Source organism: Haliotis cracherodii, unplaced genomic scaffold, assembly GCF_022045235.1.
Source record: "Haliotis cracherodii isolate W230 unplaced genomic scaffold, xgHalCrac1.p SCAF_17, whole genome shotgun sequence".
Classification (NCBI taxonomy): Eukaryota; Metazoa; Mollusca; class Gastropoda; order Lepetellida; family Haliotidae; genus Haliotis; species Haliotis cracherodii.
In genome coordinates, this window is record NW_027266272.1 from 7,296,674 (window position 1) to 7,313,797 (window position 17,124).

General features: G+C 45.8%; 1 protein-coding gene across 1 annotated transcript; it reads right to left on the reverse strand.

Annotated features, from left to right (window-relative positions):
- Positions 1-373: 373 nt before the first annotated feature.
- LOC139465142 (uncharacterized) lies at positions 374-1,468 on the reverse strand. The gene is made up of 3 exons (XM_071246832.1): positions 1,293-1,468; positions 1,003-1,167; positions 374-904 (listed from the first exon to the last, which is right to left on the reverse strand). The coding sequence occupies exons 1-3, from the start codon at positions 1,466-1,468 to the stop codon at positions 400-402; spliced, it is 846 nt and encodes a 281-aa protein (XP_071102933.1). The 3' UTR covers positions 374-399.
- Between the last annotated feature and the right edge of the window lie 15,656 nt (positions 1,469-17,124).

A 17,124-nucleotide genomic window follows, 5' to 3' on the forward strand; every position in this document is an offset into this window, starting at 1 on the left:
GACAGACAACGTCAACGACATCTCAACTCAACCTCTACCCTCGGTTCGGCACTCTATTGGAGTTGAGATCAATCAAGACACAAAGAGTCAGTTCAATCAATCACTGTTTAATCATGAAAAAAACCAATCACAACCAGATACAATGGAAATACGAAAAGTCAATGGAGGAGGGAGTGCTTTGCATGTCCCTACAACAACCACAACAACAACAACAACAATAACGCGACAACGTTTTCCTCTTCCATCTTCAAGCCCATAAGAGGTGGTCCTCCCTCAACCCTGTGAGAGGTCCATCCGTTCAACACGTACAGTCTATGGTCTCCCTGAAACAGACATGACACATCACTTGATCACAGTTGCAGCTTACGTGTTGACAAGTTCTTCGAGTGAAGAGGAGGATCACCATAAGATGTGATCCTCAGCAGATGTGATAGGCATGTCATCATGTGTCATTATGCGGTCATAGGTCAACATACTACAAGTACAGTCTATGAGCTCCAGACCACAGGTATGACACATCACTTGCCCGCTGTTGCAACTGATGTATCTTAACATGTTGTTGTGTCGGCAAATACGACATCCACGTTGTAGGGGAGTGAGTTGAGCTTCTCCATAAGGATCCAGGTCAACGTCGTTGTCATCTTCATTATCATCGCAAACCAGGGGCGTACCTGAGGAGTAGACATGAACATCTTCCGGGGATGTTGGTGACCAAGAAGCCTCAAGCAGGGGGAGCGTGTCCAGATCCATGGAAGGGAGAGTGGCCAGCTTGAGCGCTTCATGATCCTCAAGGTCACCCGTCGTCATCGTCACAGCAGGGGCATTCGGTGAATAGGTGGGCTCCCGAGGGGTTTGTTCCCACCACTGTTCTAGCACGCCCTGGGCTGAACTGACATCAGGGGTCCTGTCAATCATAGGACAGAGTCCATTTATCATAGGAATAGGTCATGAATATGAATCACATCAAGAATGACTGAGACAAAGAAGAGCAAGGGTACTTACAGCTGTTCTTGAGGAGAGATCTTCAGAGATAATTTCTTCCGTGATCGTCTTTTTGCAGGCGTTGCAGGTTTCAAAAAGGATGTCCCATCGTTTCGATGTCTGTGGTCGCTGCAGCCGTTGTTGCTGTTGCTGCTGTGGTGGTGGTGGTGGTGGGTGTTGCTGCTGCTGTGGGGATCACAACGACTGTGGGCTTGCTTGTCTTTTTCTTCTGGATCTTCTTTATCGTCTTCTTCGATGTGCCTTTCTCGGGTTCAGTCAGCTTCCTCATCTTTGAACGTATCTGTTCGCACATCAGGTTGTCGCCCTTCGCACGTAACTTGGCGTACGCGTCGTCGGTCTTCATCTTTAAACACAGCAAGTCGTACACTTCACCCCACAGTTCAGCAGTCATGTCACCGTTCCAATCTCCACTGCTTCCTTGGCCACTCATGTCGCTTCGTGTCTTGTCATTCAATCGTTTCGACATGATGTTGTCCGGATGTTCTGTTCGTTGTTGTTTCTTTCCAAGTCTTCACGGAGGTGTGTCAACACTTGATGGTACTCTCTCCAAACACGTGTTTCTTCCAGATAAAACGCCAACAACCAACACAACGTGAGGAACATCAATCAGAGGGGGCGATGTGGTTGCTTGGTCCGTTCAGTGAAAAGTGATGACCGGAGAGCATCGGGCGTATTAAAAGCCACGGAGGTCCTGCTTTCTGATTGGTCCGTTCCGGTGTCTGGTCTGAGTCTCCATTTTTCCAAACTGGACCGACCCTTGTGTTTCTTTTCCATAGGGTTAGGCTTGTAGCGTGAGAGAGAAAGCACAACCTCGGTTCGACCAATCAGAGCCCACCATGGCTCGAGCACGGTCTCTGATTGGTCGACAACCCAGGCTTCGGATTGGTCCGATTTCGATCCGTTTTTTTTTTTTTTTCTGTAAGGGGTTCATGTCGATTCAGTTTCGATCCCCTTGTCATGCAAAAAATTATAGAAAGTCGTCTCTGTACCCAAAGGGGAGCGTGTCTACAGGTAGGCCTGTGGTTTCGTCGTAGACGACACGTCGCTTGTCGTACACGGTACGATAGTCTTTTCGGGTGGGACGGGTCACGAGTGCGTTTTCGTGCCGAGGTCCTTTTCGAATGATCTGATGAGGGTAATCCAAACTGATTTTCTCTTCCTCCTCTTTCCCAGACCGTTGTCCCAGTATCAGTCCTTTCATGGTGTCAAAGTTGAGATGGCGTTGGTTTCGGTAATTCAAAGTGAACCCTCGCACTTTGCAGGTCGTGCGCGTTCCATCGGGTCTGGGGTTCATTAACTCATAGCCATAGTTTTTGGGACCTCCTGACACAAACGTCTTGATGGTGTTTCCGTCCAGTTCATCGTAAACTCACCCAACGAATGACCCAGCTCTGGATTCGCGTCGTGGGGTCGATGAATGTAAATGACGCTGTCCGTGTCAAAGTACAAGACCCTGCGGCCCCAAGCAGCGATGGCGACATTGAAATGAGAATGAGGGGTTTGGAATTCTTTCTGCTGGGTATAGGTCACTTCCACCATGTGTTCGTTGACAACAGTCACATCCTCGATGGTATTGCGGTCATCCCTCCACAAGGCAAAGAACTGTACAGGATCGTTCATATAGACATTCTGACTGTAGTCTACCCGTTGCCCAAACTTGCCCCAGAGCGAATTCAGTTGCATCTTGGCAATCGTGCGGCGTCCTGGATTTTTTTCGATGCGGTCCTTGTCCAACCGAATGCCTTCTTTGTCGTAGATCTCCTGGATGTAAGCGTCGTGATCCGTACATCCTTCGGGGTATCCGCTGGCTTCGAGCTTCTCCTTGAAATGTCGATCGATGTAAGTGTCAAAGAGTCCCACTTGCTGGGTGTCGGGGTCATGCTGTGCAAAGGTGTCAAAATGCCAAACGTCGTAGATCTGAAGCACCCGGTAGTCATACTTCTTCATGGCTTCCTGGAGTTCTACGGTGGCGTACGTCCCCACCCATGACCTCTCTTCGTCCGTGTGCTCGCAGGGGGAGTCTGACCGGGTATCGGCACACGTACGGCACAAAGGACAGAGCAGTTTGCCACCCGATCTGTAAGGCAGTAGCGGATGGTAGAGTCGTTTCGGGGGTAGGACACGGCATTGGATCAGGCCTTTCAGTTCAAACAACGTGTCCACAGGGGGTTGATGGAGAAGGGTCGGGTGTCCCGTGGGAAACGCTCCGGTCTTACAAATGTAGGGATAAAGGGAACAAATATCAATGTACTTGATGGTTTCACCTTCTTGGGCTTCGTAGCATAATCGCGTGGCATTGGTGCGTCCTCCATAGAAGGCGTCGCGAGGGTTGAGCGGCCCGGGGACGTGACGACAGTGGGGTCCCTGCAAGAAAGCACGTAGAGCGGAGTCCTCCCGTTGCATTTTCGTAAATTCGTGCTCCCACAGGGCGACGACCCGTTTCACCTCAGGGTGTTGACTCAAGAGACTCAAGCGGTAGTGGGTGTCGGTGTAACGGGCTCCCAACGACGTGCCCAGGACGGGATGCGGTTCTCCACGTCGGGTCTTGTGACAGGTCTTGCACCCATGCCAGAAACAGCCCAGGAATTCGTAGACGGTGCCTGTCGCTGGATCGTACCCATCCACGCTGTACCGATGTTGGCCCTCTCCACAGGTGAACTCTTTTTCACCGCCATTCCTGGCGTGCTGGAGGTGCAGATGGGGGTCCCTTTCCATCAGAGAGTGGAGCCAGTGCATACAGGCCTGGGAATAGTTTCTCTTGGGTTGGTAGCCTTGAGGTGGAAGAATGGCGATGGTATTGTGTTTCAGGTCGTGTTTTCGGAAGGATTTCATGGTGAACGCAGCAGCTGTCATCACTTCCACAAAGGGATCCATACCCACCGAGTGGATGGCGTTCTGTCGGAAGTCGGCGCATCCCCGTCTCAAAATGTCCACATCGCTCTGGCAGTAAGCTAAAAGTTCTTCTTGTAAGTCGAACAAGGCTCCTTCTTGCACTTTTTGGGTATGCCACTGGAGGAAGGCTGAGCGTTCCGCGGGAGACATGCCATCGGGATCGTACGTGACGGCTGGTGGATAGGGACCTCTGTAGGTCTGATTGACTCTCGTATTGAAAAAGTGTGGAAAGTACCCTTTCTTCATTTCTTTCAACCCAAAGCTCTTGGGAAAGGCTTTCAGGGGGTAAGGGATGAAATTTAAGCTGTCTTCGAAACACAGCCGTCCCAGGGTCATCTGCAAAATTTGTTGGCCATGTCGAATCTTGGTGGGGAGTGTCACCAGGAGGGGGGACAGGCCCTTCAGGATTAAGTGTAAATCATAGGATCGTGCATTGTGGGCCATCACATAAATGCGATCCTCCTTCGGGACTGTATGGCAGGAGGTGTTCTTGTTCTTTGGCTTCTTTGTTTTCTCCACTTCCATGACCTCTTCCACCTCCTCCACCTCTTCCGTCTCCTCCGCCTCCTGCTGGGGTGATGCATGCCGTTGACGTTTGGTAGCGTCCTTTCTTGAGGGGGTGCCATCCCGTTTTCTTTTTTTCCCCAGGGGGGCTGTTGTCCCCTTGCGTGTGCTGACCTCCTCTTCCTCCGGGTTGGGCTTCTTCTTGGGTATTTCACACAACGTGGTCAACCACACACACACATCATGTCGCGTGGTGGGCCCTCGAAACACGATCTCACGGCTGGGACCATACCCTTCTTCTCTCCATGGGCAGTGTTCGCACAAGTTCTTGCTCACTTCACTGATGCATCGTCCACATCCTAGTTGCACCACGCACAAATTTGGAATGTGCTCCCCCGTGTCTTGCATGCATTCAAAATCGTAGAAGACGTATTGGACGTCGTCTCGTACGTAATGTTGTTCCTCTTCCCCCTCCTTCTCCGTTTCTTCTCCCCCCTCCCCCTCCCCCTCCTCCTCCTCCACCTCGTTTTCTTCACGGAGAGGCGTCATGTAACAGCGATGGTCTGGGGTCATGGGTTCTCGGCACACCAAGCAGGGATGTTCTTCGTCGAAGCACTCGTGGTGAACCATGGGAGTCTCCAAGACGCGGACCAGCTGAAAACAGTTCGGGCACCTGTGAATCGATTGACAGGCGCTGGGTTTTCCCTCTGACGGTGACTGGAGATGCCGGGTGTAACACGTTGGATTGGGGAACCAACCTTGACATGTCAAGCAAGGGATCCCGAGCTCTTCCTGGGGTCCGCAATAGCTAGAGTAGAAGCAGTTGTGACAGCGGTATTCCTTGGTGCAGGGATGTTTTTCGGGATGGTCGTAACGTTTGTCGCAGCGTTCGCAGTAATGGACAGACCCGTAAAAAGCGGACATGGAAGTGATGACATCGTAGTGCTGATCATGATGGTATAGATGCAGCACCCTGGCGTGAGGTGGAGCCTCATCACACTTGTACAACAGTCTCTGACCCACCTCTTGACTGTAGACTTTCAGTTGATAATGCAGGAGGGTCAAGGCCCGTCCCACGCGTGCGAGGTCGTCCAGCCCCCGACAGGGACCTTCAGGCAGGCCAAGGCGTCGAAACAAGGCCCGTGCCCGTAGGCCTTGAACGTCGACGCGATTCGTTCTCGTCAGTCTCACTAACTGGGCTTTCCATGCTGGGGTCAGAGGATGGGGTTTGTGGGCATAATGCTGTGCCACCACCAGGGCCCGTGCCAAACAGGATTGATCTTCGTTCTTGATCCGTACGATGCACTTTTTGCGTGTTAAAAAAGCTTCGAGTCCAATCACGTTTTTCAGCCGGGGAGCACCACTGCCCGATCCTAACCTGTCGGGATCTGCGACGTGTACTAAAGTCACATCCATGGTGGCATCGATGTTCAGGTCTTTGTTGGACTGTTGGACTTTTTCCACGGCCTGCAAAATATCTGGCCCATGGAGATCTTCAAAACGTCGAAAGGGAATCCGTATGGGGGTGTTCAAAGCGGGATGATCGATACCTAGACCAATACGATCTCCCTTCTGACCTGACATCTGTTCATAAAAGTCATCGATCACCCTGTCAAATAAAGCTGGCAGTTCCAGGGGGACGCGTTCCGGTGGTACGGTGTCCAAGTAGTCTGGGTTGAAAGTCAAACGATAGGTATGATTAGCAGTTCTTAACCGTCTGGAGCGGGTGGTATCTTTCCTCTCCAAACGATAGGGCGTACTTTGGTTGCTCGTCATGATAGCGATGTGTGTCTGATGAACGCCTGTACTCTAAGAGGGTCTGAACGTCTGATGGATGGACAACCCTTCCCCAAAACAGGATCGAAATCGGACCAATCCGAAGCCTGGATTGTCGACCAATCAGAAGACAGCCTCGACCAATCAGAACACAGCACCCGACCCGAGTTGTGCTTTCTCTCCCATGGTAAAATCCATTTCCTATGGAAAAGAAACACAGGGGTCGGGTCGTTTTGGAAAACCGAGGTGCAGGTCAGGCCCCGAAACGAACCAATCGGTGCGTTGCGTTTTGGACCAACCAGGAAGCAGCCCATTTCGATCCGGTTCTTCCCCCATAAAACAAGAGTGGATTCGAATGGGTCAGTGTCACTTGTAAAATTGATGTGATAAAATCAAGAATGGCTGAAACAAAGAAGAGTGGTACGACGACGACGACGCGTGGCGAAGATGTGGGAATGGATGGTACAGATACTCGTGGATGTTGGAGTAAGAGTCATGCCGAGGAGGCGGTGTCACTGCTCAGTCAAACACCATCGCACTATTATCTGCGCTTTGAAAGAAGGCTCGCTTCGTTTGAGACGTGGCCCACGCAAATGTATCAGACTGCTGAAGAGATGGCTCATGCGGGCTTTGTCTACACTCAGGGTGCCGATGGTGTGTGCTGTTTCCAATGTGGTGTGCGGCTGAGACAATGGGCACCCCACGACAATCCTTGGGCGGCACATCACAAGTGGTCCCCAGACTGCGATTACCTCAAGCTAACCGGGCTGGTGAAACACCAGAAGCAACTACAACTACACTATCTCTGCGAAGAGAAACAGAGGTACACGAATGACGTAGCAGAGCCGGCTGCCTAGGAGGACGACGTTTCCCGTGTCCTGCGTTCCCGTTCAAGTTCCCGTTCAAGTTCCTGTTCATACGGCCCTTTTCAGGGCCACCCATCTCACCCAAAAGACAACTTTCTACCTTTGCTTTGCCAACCCCAACCCCAATTTGAAAACACACACACACACACAGGGCACGACGTTTGCATGGCAACACACAAAGTACATGACGTTCACATCGTGACACGAAGTCCATGACGTGTGCAAACTTAACGTCACGTAGGTGTATCGATCTTTCTCTATTCATCTCAATACGACACTACTCAATACACACACACACACAGGACACCACGTTTTGCCTGACATTCCGATTGGCATGGGAGTGACACACACGTACATCATGTAGGCATTCCCACGTTCATGTCTACCTATGAAGGTCCACCTTCCTTTAGCATTCAGACGACCGTCTACCTCAAAAAAAAATACCAAGGCTACCCAAGAAGAAAAAAAACCCGGATCGAAATCGGACCAATCCGAAGCCTGGGTTATCGACCAATCAGAAGCCGCGCTCGGGCCATGGCGGGCTCTGATTGGCCGAACCGGGGTTGTGCTTTCTCTCCCATGGTAAAATCCATTTCCTATGGAAAAGAAACACAGGGGTCGGTCCGTTTTGGAAAACCGAGGTGCTGACCAGGCCCCGGAACGAACCAATCGGAGCTGCGGCCTGGCGAACCAACCAGGAGGGAGGATGTCAGTACCTCTCCTATAAAACAACAGTGGATTCGAGTGGGTCAGTGTCACTTGTAAAATTGATTTAAAAAGAAAGCATCATCATGAGCAACAGCAACAACAACAACAGCAACAACATCAAGTCTGAAAACTGGGATTTAGAAATCGCCACAGTGAAACAACCTGTGCCCCTGTGGAAAGAAGCATCACCACCACCACCATGGTCTCCAGCATGGCAATGCGACAGATGCCAAGGGGGCCTGCCTGTGTACGCCCTTGGTACAAGGGCACGGGATGACACTTTCGAATGTGTGTACTGCGGCACTGTGCTGAAGGACACCTACGTGCGTCGGTTAACGCACACCGGTAGGTGTCCTGTCAGACGCCAAATGAAAGTCCACCCGTGCCTTTGCACCGTTGCGTGCACATGCATGTAAACATCAAAACGGCCCTTTTCAGGGCCACCCATCTCTCCCGAAAGACAACTTTCCTCCTTTGCTTTGACGACCCTCCCACCCACCCACCCACACCATGAACCCGTCTCCTCCTCCTTTCCTTCCTCCCTCCCTCCCTTCACCACCACCACCCTCCCTCCCTCCCTCCACCACCGCCACCCCTGGAGGCGCGCGCCACCGGACACGGAAGCGCCACCCTCTTGGAGGCGCGCGCCTCCGGACACGGAAGCGACGCCCTCTTGGAGGCGCGCGCCTCCGGACACGGAAGCGACGCCCTCTTGGAGGCGCACGCCACCGGACACGGAAGCGACGCCCTCTTGGAGGCGCACGCCACCGGAAACGGAAGCGACGCCATCTTGGAGGCGCACGCGCAGAGTCCCATCATGCACTGCGCAGGTCACGTGACCGGAAGTGACGTCACAGAGGATGTGCCGCCATCTTGGTTCCAGAATCCTGAGTGGTTCCAGAATCCTGAGGTGGTTACAGACCGAGGTACTTAACTACTGTAGTCATAAGATCCTTTGTTATAGCAAGCTGCAACGAAACGAAAACATGAAGGATATATTTAGGATTTTACGAACAGCTCCCCCAAATAGATGACGATCATGCATTTACGTGTTATGTTATTAGGACATATTATCATTATTATTTATTTTTATTTCATAACAATTGTGTCACTCAATAATGTATTTATTCGTATTTCAATACTTTAAAAAACATACGTTATCGTTTCCACTTATTGTATGCGCAGCAAGTTAGGCGGTTTGCAGACAACTGTAGACACGAGTCGAGTTTAAGATATTCGTACCTCCACCGTAGAAGATTTCAATCTTAGCTAAGCTCGCGATCTTAACTCCGAGCCGTCTTACAATCGCGCAAAGATCGGTTTGTGCAAGTGGAAGAGGACAGTTGTATGTTGATTGTAAAGTTGATTGTAGCCGCCTAAGATCGGTTGTAACTAAGATTGTTCTGTGCAAGTGGGCCCTGGAAGCAATTGTCACGAGGGGTCTGGTATGTTTTTTTACTCCCAACACATTCACAATAAATGTAATTTTGCTTATTTTTCAGGTAAATCTAATTTCAGGATCAGTGTTTTATTTTTTGCGGTTCGGATTCAGTTAGGGAAAGAATCTCCTGTTGCTAGTTTTATCAAATTGAAACATTTTCTAAAGATGCGCCACGACAGGTGAGGTAACTACAAATCGATACATAATCTCTCACATTTCAATTTCAACATGCTTTTTTTTCCTGTTGCAAGTCAGATGAGGTTCCTGTGTTAAAAGTGTGTAATCAATATTGGTGAAGATTTGGTTTCAGAGTTTCAATGAATGGTTCGCCATTAAAAAATGACCATACATGAAACTTATTTGTGGCGTTTTCTATCCTTCATCTGACTGATGTGCCACCTTGTCAGTCAGAGCAATGAAATGTGTGCCATGAAAAATATTCCTTTATAGAAAATCAGAAATGTACTACAAATTCCGAAGAAAAACCTATTTTGTGGATAACTTATTCATCAACAAAACATGCAACATTGAAATGAGACGTTGAAATATTGTAATGTATGCCATACATACCCCGCAGGGCAGTATGTTTTATGGTACAAGAAAGGCTGAGGTGAACAGCCTGGTGTCCAGGTGAACCATTGACTTGCCTTTGTGTGTGTTTGTGACGTGCGCCATCGGTTGAGCAGGATACGCTCTTCCTTTCGCGACTGTTTCATGAGCATGTGTTTATGAATCACTATCAAAAGGGATGATAACAAGTGTTCGGGGATAGATGTGCGTATCCGGCCCCACCGGTGGCCTCCGTCACAAACACATGCAACGGCTAGTCGATTGTTCACCTGAAAAATGCACGGGACCATATGGTACAAGTCAAAACGAAAGAATTGCTTGGGACAGGTTTTGTCACTGATGCGTCAAATTTGGAAATGTCTTCCATATGTCTACCACAAAACTTTTTGAAAGCTTTACTGGGACCTTGAATGTTGTAATCTTGAACAAACAACTTTTGATCAAGAGTCGTCTTTCGGGAGAGCGAAAGGTCGCTGGCATCTCAGTTGTTTAGCACTACAAAACCGACATAAGTCCGGGTTAGTACAGGGAGCCACACACACATACGTCGCTATATAAGTATAATAATCTTGTACGCTACGTTAAAACCCACTTCACCTGACACCAACTCTTGAGATAAGCTGTACTGTGATCTGGAATTTGAACATGCCTCGGTGGTATTAGGCCGTTCTCTTTGACGTGTGCTACCATGTAAACTGAATTGTTTTGGTCGAGGACTATGGAATGCCAAATCTGGCCTCAAAACAACAAATGCCTTTGAAAAAAAAGTATAGCCATCATTTGAAATTAGAACACTCTGGAACAATAAAATACTGTTTCTGCACATTATGTTGAATGCTTTACATACGATGTGTTTGCGTGTATTGACGTTCAGTTCCACTTCGGATATCCTGAGATGAAAGGCTGCCTATCATTAAAATATAATTATAAAATATTGGTTTTATACTATTTTCTGCAAGCCTTGTTCAATGTGGGAGGAAACTCCAAAGTGATGCAGGTCGTGGACCCGTGTGCAGGGTATTGTGCTGACAAACACAGAAACATACTATGATATTGGAACCCACGAGCATACGTTTCTGGCAAGCAGTAGGGACGCAACTCTGCTACGTTACGCCTGTTTACCGCTTTTTTTGGTAGTATATATTGATCTTGAAAGATAGTCATAGGGGACATATGCACAGACAAGGAAGGTCCAGAGTGATAATGATCCAGATCCTGAATCCTTTTAGTACGCAAATGGGACCCAGGTCACCGAGACCTCAGAATTATGACACGAGTGAGTTATCTTGTAGACGGGGACAAATGAAGCGTTCTTATCAGTCGGGGAGGGACGGGAGTATCCATTCTAAAGATATTTCTTCCGCACCTTTAAGAAGGCTTACTGCTTAAGTAGTTATTTTTGCGGATCATCAACTTGAGAACTGGCTATAGTTATTTTGGTCGGAGCTTGTCTTCGATTCTGGTTAAATTTATGCAAGTAAGCTATTATGCATATTTTATTCAAGATTGTACAATTCCGTAAGGAGTTCTGTCGTTACTGCAAGGACTTCAACATTTGTGGACATGTGTGTTTCCTTCTTATATGATCCCCAGGGAAATCATTAGCTAAAGCAATACTCTAGCTATTCAATAGTTCTAACATTCACTTGTTCCTTTTGCCCATGATTGATTTATAAAAGATTTTATAGTGGGAGGTTTTCCGTCGCTCTACCGCGACGCATGAAATAACGGTAATTGCATCGGTGACACCAAAGCTGGGGTAATGTGATTTTCATTTGGTTAATAATAGGAATACCGTATTCATCAATGGTTCTATTTGTTCTTAAGCCTGTTATGATCAGTAAAGGATGCGTGTAAGGCAAATTCAATAGAGTCATCTGTCTTCTTCATGAAGTGACACTGTGTAAATTTGACACATGTGCCTGTATCGTCTTATGTATTGCATAAATATTTTGACATTGTCTTTTATATGTTTTAACCTGCGTACGTGTGGAAAATACTAAAAATAGTTTTTGTCCGGCCATTGTCTTTAAGCTAACTAGAAGAGCATTGCAAACAAATCCACGAGGACAGAGTTTAAATACCCACACGACAGCGCTGTGAATACATTCTGCCCTTTATCAAAAGTTTTATCCCTGTGGGAACCTGTAAGAAATAGGTCCCCAGCAGCCGATGCTTGTCGTAAGAGGTGACATTATGGATCGGTAGGTCACGCTGGCAGACTTGTTTGATGGCAAGTTATCCTACCCCGACGGCGTTGATCGATGATCGCAAAATCAATCACTGGATTGTTTTGTTCAGATTATTTACAGTTCGCCGTCATAATATTATATATGGAATGTTATTGCTGAGTGAATCGTTTAAGTACAAACACTTTTCATTACTGCCTTTGGAAAAGCTAAATTCCTGATAAAAGCATGTGAATACATGTTATTATAGTGTCCATAATTAACAAACTACTTGTGTAATCAATACTGCCTTTGGAAAAGCTAAATTCCTGATAAAGCATGTGAATACATGTTATTATGGTGTCCATGATTAACAAACTACTTGTGTAATCAAATGCAAATAATACCAACATTGTCAACTTACAAGATTGAACCTCAGTGTAACCTCATGTTCAGGACTTGGTATATACGTAGCGTTATATGAGTATCACTTAAACGAAGGTCGTCGAAACTATTTGGATACACTGGGGATAAAAGATAATGGGGTTGAAACCATTATGTCATTTTTACAAAAGCGTTAAAGAGTATGATTTGTCTGTTTGTTTGTTGTTTAACCCTCCAAATAAACGGACCCGTGAAGATTTCCGGATAGAATAGGTCTTCAGCAACCCATGCTTCCCGTAAAAGGCGACTAGCGGGATCGGGTGGTCAGGCTCGCTGACCTGGTTGACACATGTCATCGATCCCAATTGCGTGGATCGATGCTCATGATGTCAATCACTGGATTGTCTGGTCTAGATTCGATTATTTTACAGACCGCCGTCATATAGCTGGAATATTGCGGCGTTGAACAACCAACCAACCAACCAACCAAATAACCGCGTCGGGACCAGACCATCCAGTGATTGATGTCATGAGCATCAATCCACGCAACTGAGATACAATGAAATGCGTCACCGAGCCTGACCATGTTTGTACGTTGAATGATTTCTGTAAAGAGTCACTTATAACAGATTGGAAGTACAGACCTCGACGACCTACCAAATAGCTTTGAGTTTAATAAGCCAGCTTTCATGTGATGTGTATCTTCCGAACGTGTTGACGTATTTCGTTTTCTTTCTAGAAGTAATCCTGCTTGAAGAATTAAGACTTTCTATTAACAACAAATCCAATCATTGTCTTTGACTTTAATGTGTGTGCTGAGTCCAGCAATAGCCCTATTTTTATAGAAACATGCACAATGGAATTATGCATCAGTATTTTTAGATTATAAAAGCCAAATGTTCACATTGTAATCACCTAACAAGAGCGTGTTTGTTACACTCCAATACAAATTCCGCTGTTCATTCTAATGTGTTGCTTCTAAACACATTTAACACAGCCTTATGACAATATTGTTGTGAAGCTGCTTTTAGAAATGTATAAAGATAATATGTCAAAAGGCTTTACATGAAACCAAGATAATGAACAGCTCCACATTGAGAAAATAACAAATGAAATACGAGATCAGTTTTGAAGATATACATACTATGACAGCAGGCTTATGAAACTGTATATGTTAAGGATATTTTATTTTCAGCAAAACGTCAAATGCAATACGCTATCCGCGCTAATCGTTGATATGGAATTAAGATGGACGATTTGAAAGAAGCACTAACTGTGCATCATCCGATGTTCAAGAAACATATGACTCAACGGTCTGGTGTCAGCTTTCAGTGAACATACATTTTGAGGTACTTGAATAAATGAATCTATATTTGATCATAATGGCATGAAAGGTATTCAGTTGCTAGAAAAATCGAGATGACAAAACACATTCTCATTCTCCCTCTCTCTCTCTCACACACACACAGACGCACACACACACACACACACACACACACACACACACACAGATATACACATTGTAATTTCGTTTACATTTCCAAATAATCGTTGCGACACAGAAATCAACTGCACCTATCTGACCTTGTCCAGTTGTGAACTGCGCCATGAATCGCCAAAAATCGAGATGACAAAACACATTCTCATTCTCCCTCTCTCTCTCTCTCTCACACACACACACACACACACACACACACACACTCACACATACACACACACATAGACACACAGATTTACACATTGTTATTTCGTTTACATTTCCAAATAATCGTTGCGACGCAGAAATCAACTGCACCTATCTGACCTTGTCCAGTTGTGACCTGCGCCATGAATCAAATCTAACTAATTGACAACACGTTTGGGAGATTCTGTCCGTTTAAAGGATCAAACCTAAGTGGCAATATCCTCTGTAGAGTTATCCGTATGTATAATGGGCTAATAATGGCCCTGAAGTAATTAAAACGGGATGGCTGGGAATCATGGCAAGTGCTGAACTAAGACATTCTTACATTATAGGGTAACAGTAGCAAGAGCCACTGTTAAGAGAGATGAAATATAATATCGGTAATTTAAAAGTCAGAAAGATGACTGACTCTATGAATATCCACAATTTTGTTAGATAAGTTTGTAAAAGAAAAACAATTACTCAGCGTCTATAAATAACACAACATTAATATACTAACTTCAGTGTTGTAGGTTACTGTCAACAAAGGGGAAAATACATTTAATTCAATTAATATATATAAATAAGAAGCCACACCTTATTTCTTTAATCAATCGGATTTTCCCAACTTAAAGCGGCCATGGTGACAAGATACAAAGGCTATTTGGCATAAATAGTTCTGACTTGGATGTGTATATCTAAGTAATAATGATCCACAACAAGAAGAGCGTGTTTTGAGCCTGCATTATATGAAGTGGATATCAATTGTTCAGAAGTCCAAATTATAGTTGCTTGTAACGGATTTACTGTTGTATAATCCAACAGAACTAAAGCATGTCTTTAAAATATAGTTGACAGCGGCACTTTCTTAGCCCTTTATTGGAACGAGTGGACCAGTCGTGAAAGGCGCCGCAATTCGCTGTGCAGAAACCTTTGATCGCGTATTCGAATCCTGGTACATCCAGATTATATTTCTAGATTTGTCAGCACCATACCCGTGTCCGTAGGTTTCACCAAAGTGGTAAACGTCTGAGACCCGCAACACTTCGGATTTTTCTCCGACATAACTGGAATACAGTTCACGGCTGCGTTCAACACAACTCATTCTCTTACTCCCAGCCCTTTATAGATTAAGCTGTATTCCCTCTCGTCAATATCTATCTCACTACTCTAACCCTTGACATAGAGCAATGAGTGCTCGGATTACCTCGCACGACCGCAACATGCAACATCGTCGTAGTCTTGTGGTCATTTCATTTGCTGACAGAAACACGACACTCTAACACCGCAAAGCGGTAGTAAGGGCGCTTGGGTAATGGCTGGACGTAATGTATACAAACCCAATTATTATTGGGGATGAAAATTGTAAACACAAGCCTGCGTGATTTGTTCGGAAAAGACGTTTCAAAACGAGGCACGCTTTTCAGAGACACCTTGTGGTTTGGTATAAAAAAGTGTCTTTTCTAAACCTGTGAAGATCAGGTCGCCTTTTACGGCATGTCTGGACTAGACAATCCAGGGATTGATGTCATCAATCATGCAATTGGGATACGATGACATCAACCAAGTACACGGGCCTGACCACCCGATCCCGTTAGTCGCCTCTCCCGACAAGCATTGGCGCCTGCTCCGGCAAGCATGGGTTACTGAAGACCTATCATACTCCGATTGACATGTGTGGTTTTCTGTTGAGGACAAATGTTTTATAATGTAATATTCCTGTGAAACTTGTCCTCTTTTTTGTAACTCTTATTTACGTGCTCACTTAACATCCCTTGAATAGGAAATAGAAACTGGAACACCAACCAAAAAATATTCATCAGATGAAACCATTGGGTTGTTTAACATGCGCAAGTTAATTGGTGTAATTATGTAAACCTCGACATTATTAATATTAATATATTAAACTATATTAAATGTGAATCATGTAGAGCTCAATCTGTTTTGGTTGACACGCAGAAGACAGGATAAATGTTATTTGCTTTCAAAAGTCAAGAGTGGAAAATGTATGTCGCTCCAGACTGATTCACGCTGTCTCTAGGGGATACACGTAAACAAGCCACTGGGATGCTACGTCTCTGGAAATGCAACCACGTACCATTCAGTCTAATACAGAGTTCCTAACCCATTCATCGATTAATATCATTGTCTAAACTATGTTCATACATCATTTGTTTGGATGTGTGCATGAGTGAGTGAGTACTCGAGTGGGTTGGTGGTTTGGTATGGGTTTAGTGCGTGTGTTAGTGTCGTTAAACATAGCATCGGCAACACATCAGACATGGATGTACATGTGCCAAAAATACATTGTCTTAAAAAGTGAGTGAGTGAGTTTGGTTTGACGCCGCTTTTAACAGTATTCCAGTTATATCACGGCGTGTCAGCTTAATGTGGGAGGAAAGCCCGAAGTGATGCAGGTCTTAGACGTTTACCACTTTGGTGAAACCCACGAGCACGGGTATGGTGCTGACAAACCTAGAAACATAATCGGGGCGAACAGGGATTCGAACCCAAAATCATAGGTTACTGGCGTGCTCAAGGGACGCAACTCTGCATAGCGAATCGCGCCTGAGACGACTGGGCCACCCGTGCCCCCTGTCTTAAAAAGAGTGAAATAGATGTAAACAATTGAAAATAGTCAGACACTAGTAACGAGTAAGTGGGATTAATGGATCGATGCTCATGATATCAATCACTGGATTGTCTGGTCCAGACTCGATTATTTACAGACCGCCGTCATATAGCTGGAATATTGCTGAGTGCGGCGTTAAACAACAAACCAACAACAACTTCTGCCATTATATAAGAAAAAGCAGCTTTAAATTTAATCACATTGTCAATATGGCAGCCATTTAATGAAGAGACAAATACAAAATGAGTGAAAAGATTTTCTTTTTTTCCGACTCAACGTTTATATCACATGCAATCAAAAGCGGGTCTTGACAACCAGCAACCAAGTAGACCAGCCTATCATTGGGATCATGGTAATAACGATTGCAGAACGATTGATCTCGTCACCTGCAAGTTGACGTATGGAATTGTATCTGATAAATAAAACATAACAATATTAAGATTCGTTACGTAATTTGAAGATGATAAATATATCTTCGTTGACCGGAGTGCTACCATCTATCAAAAATAATATGTCAG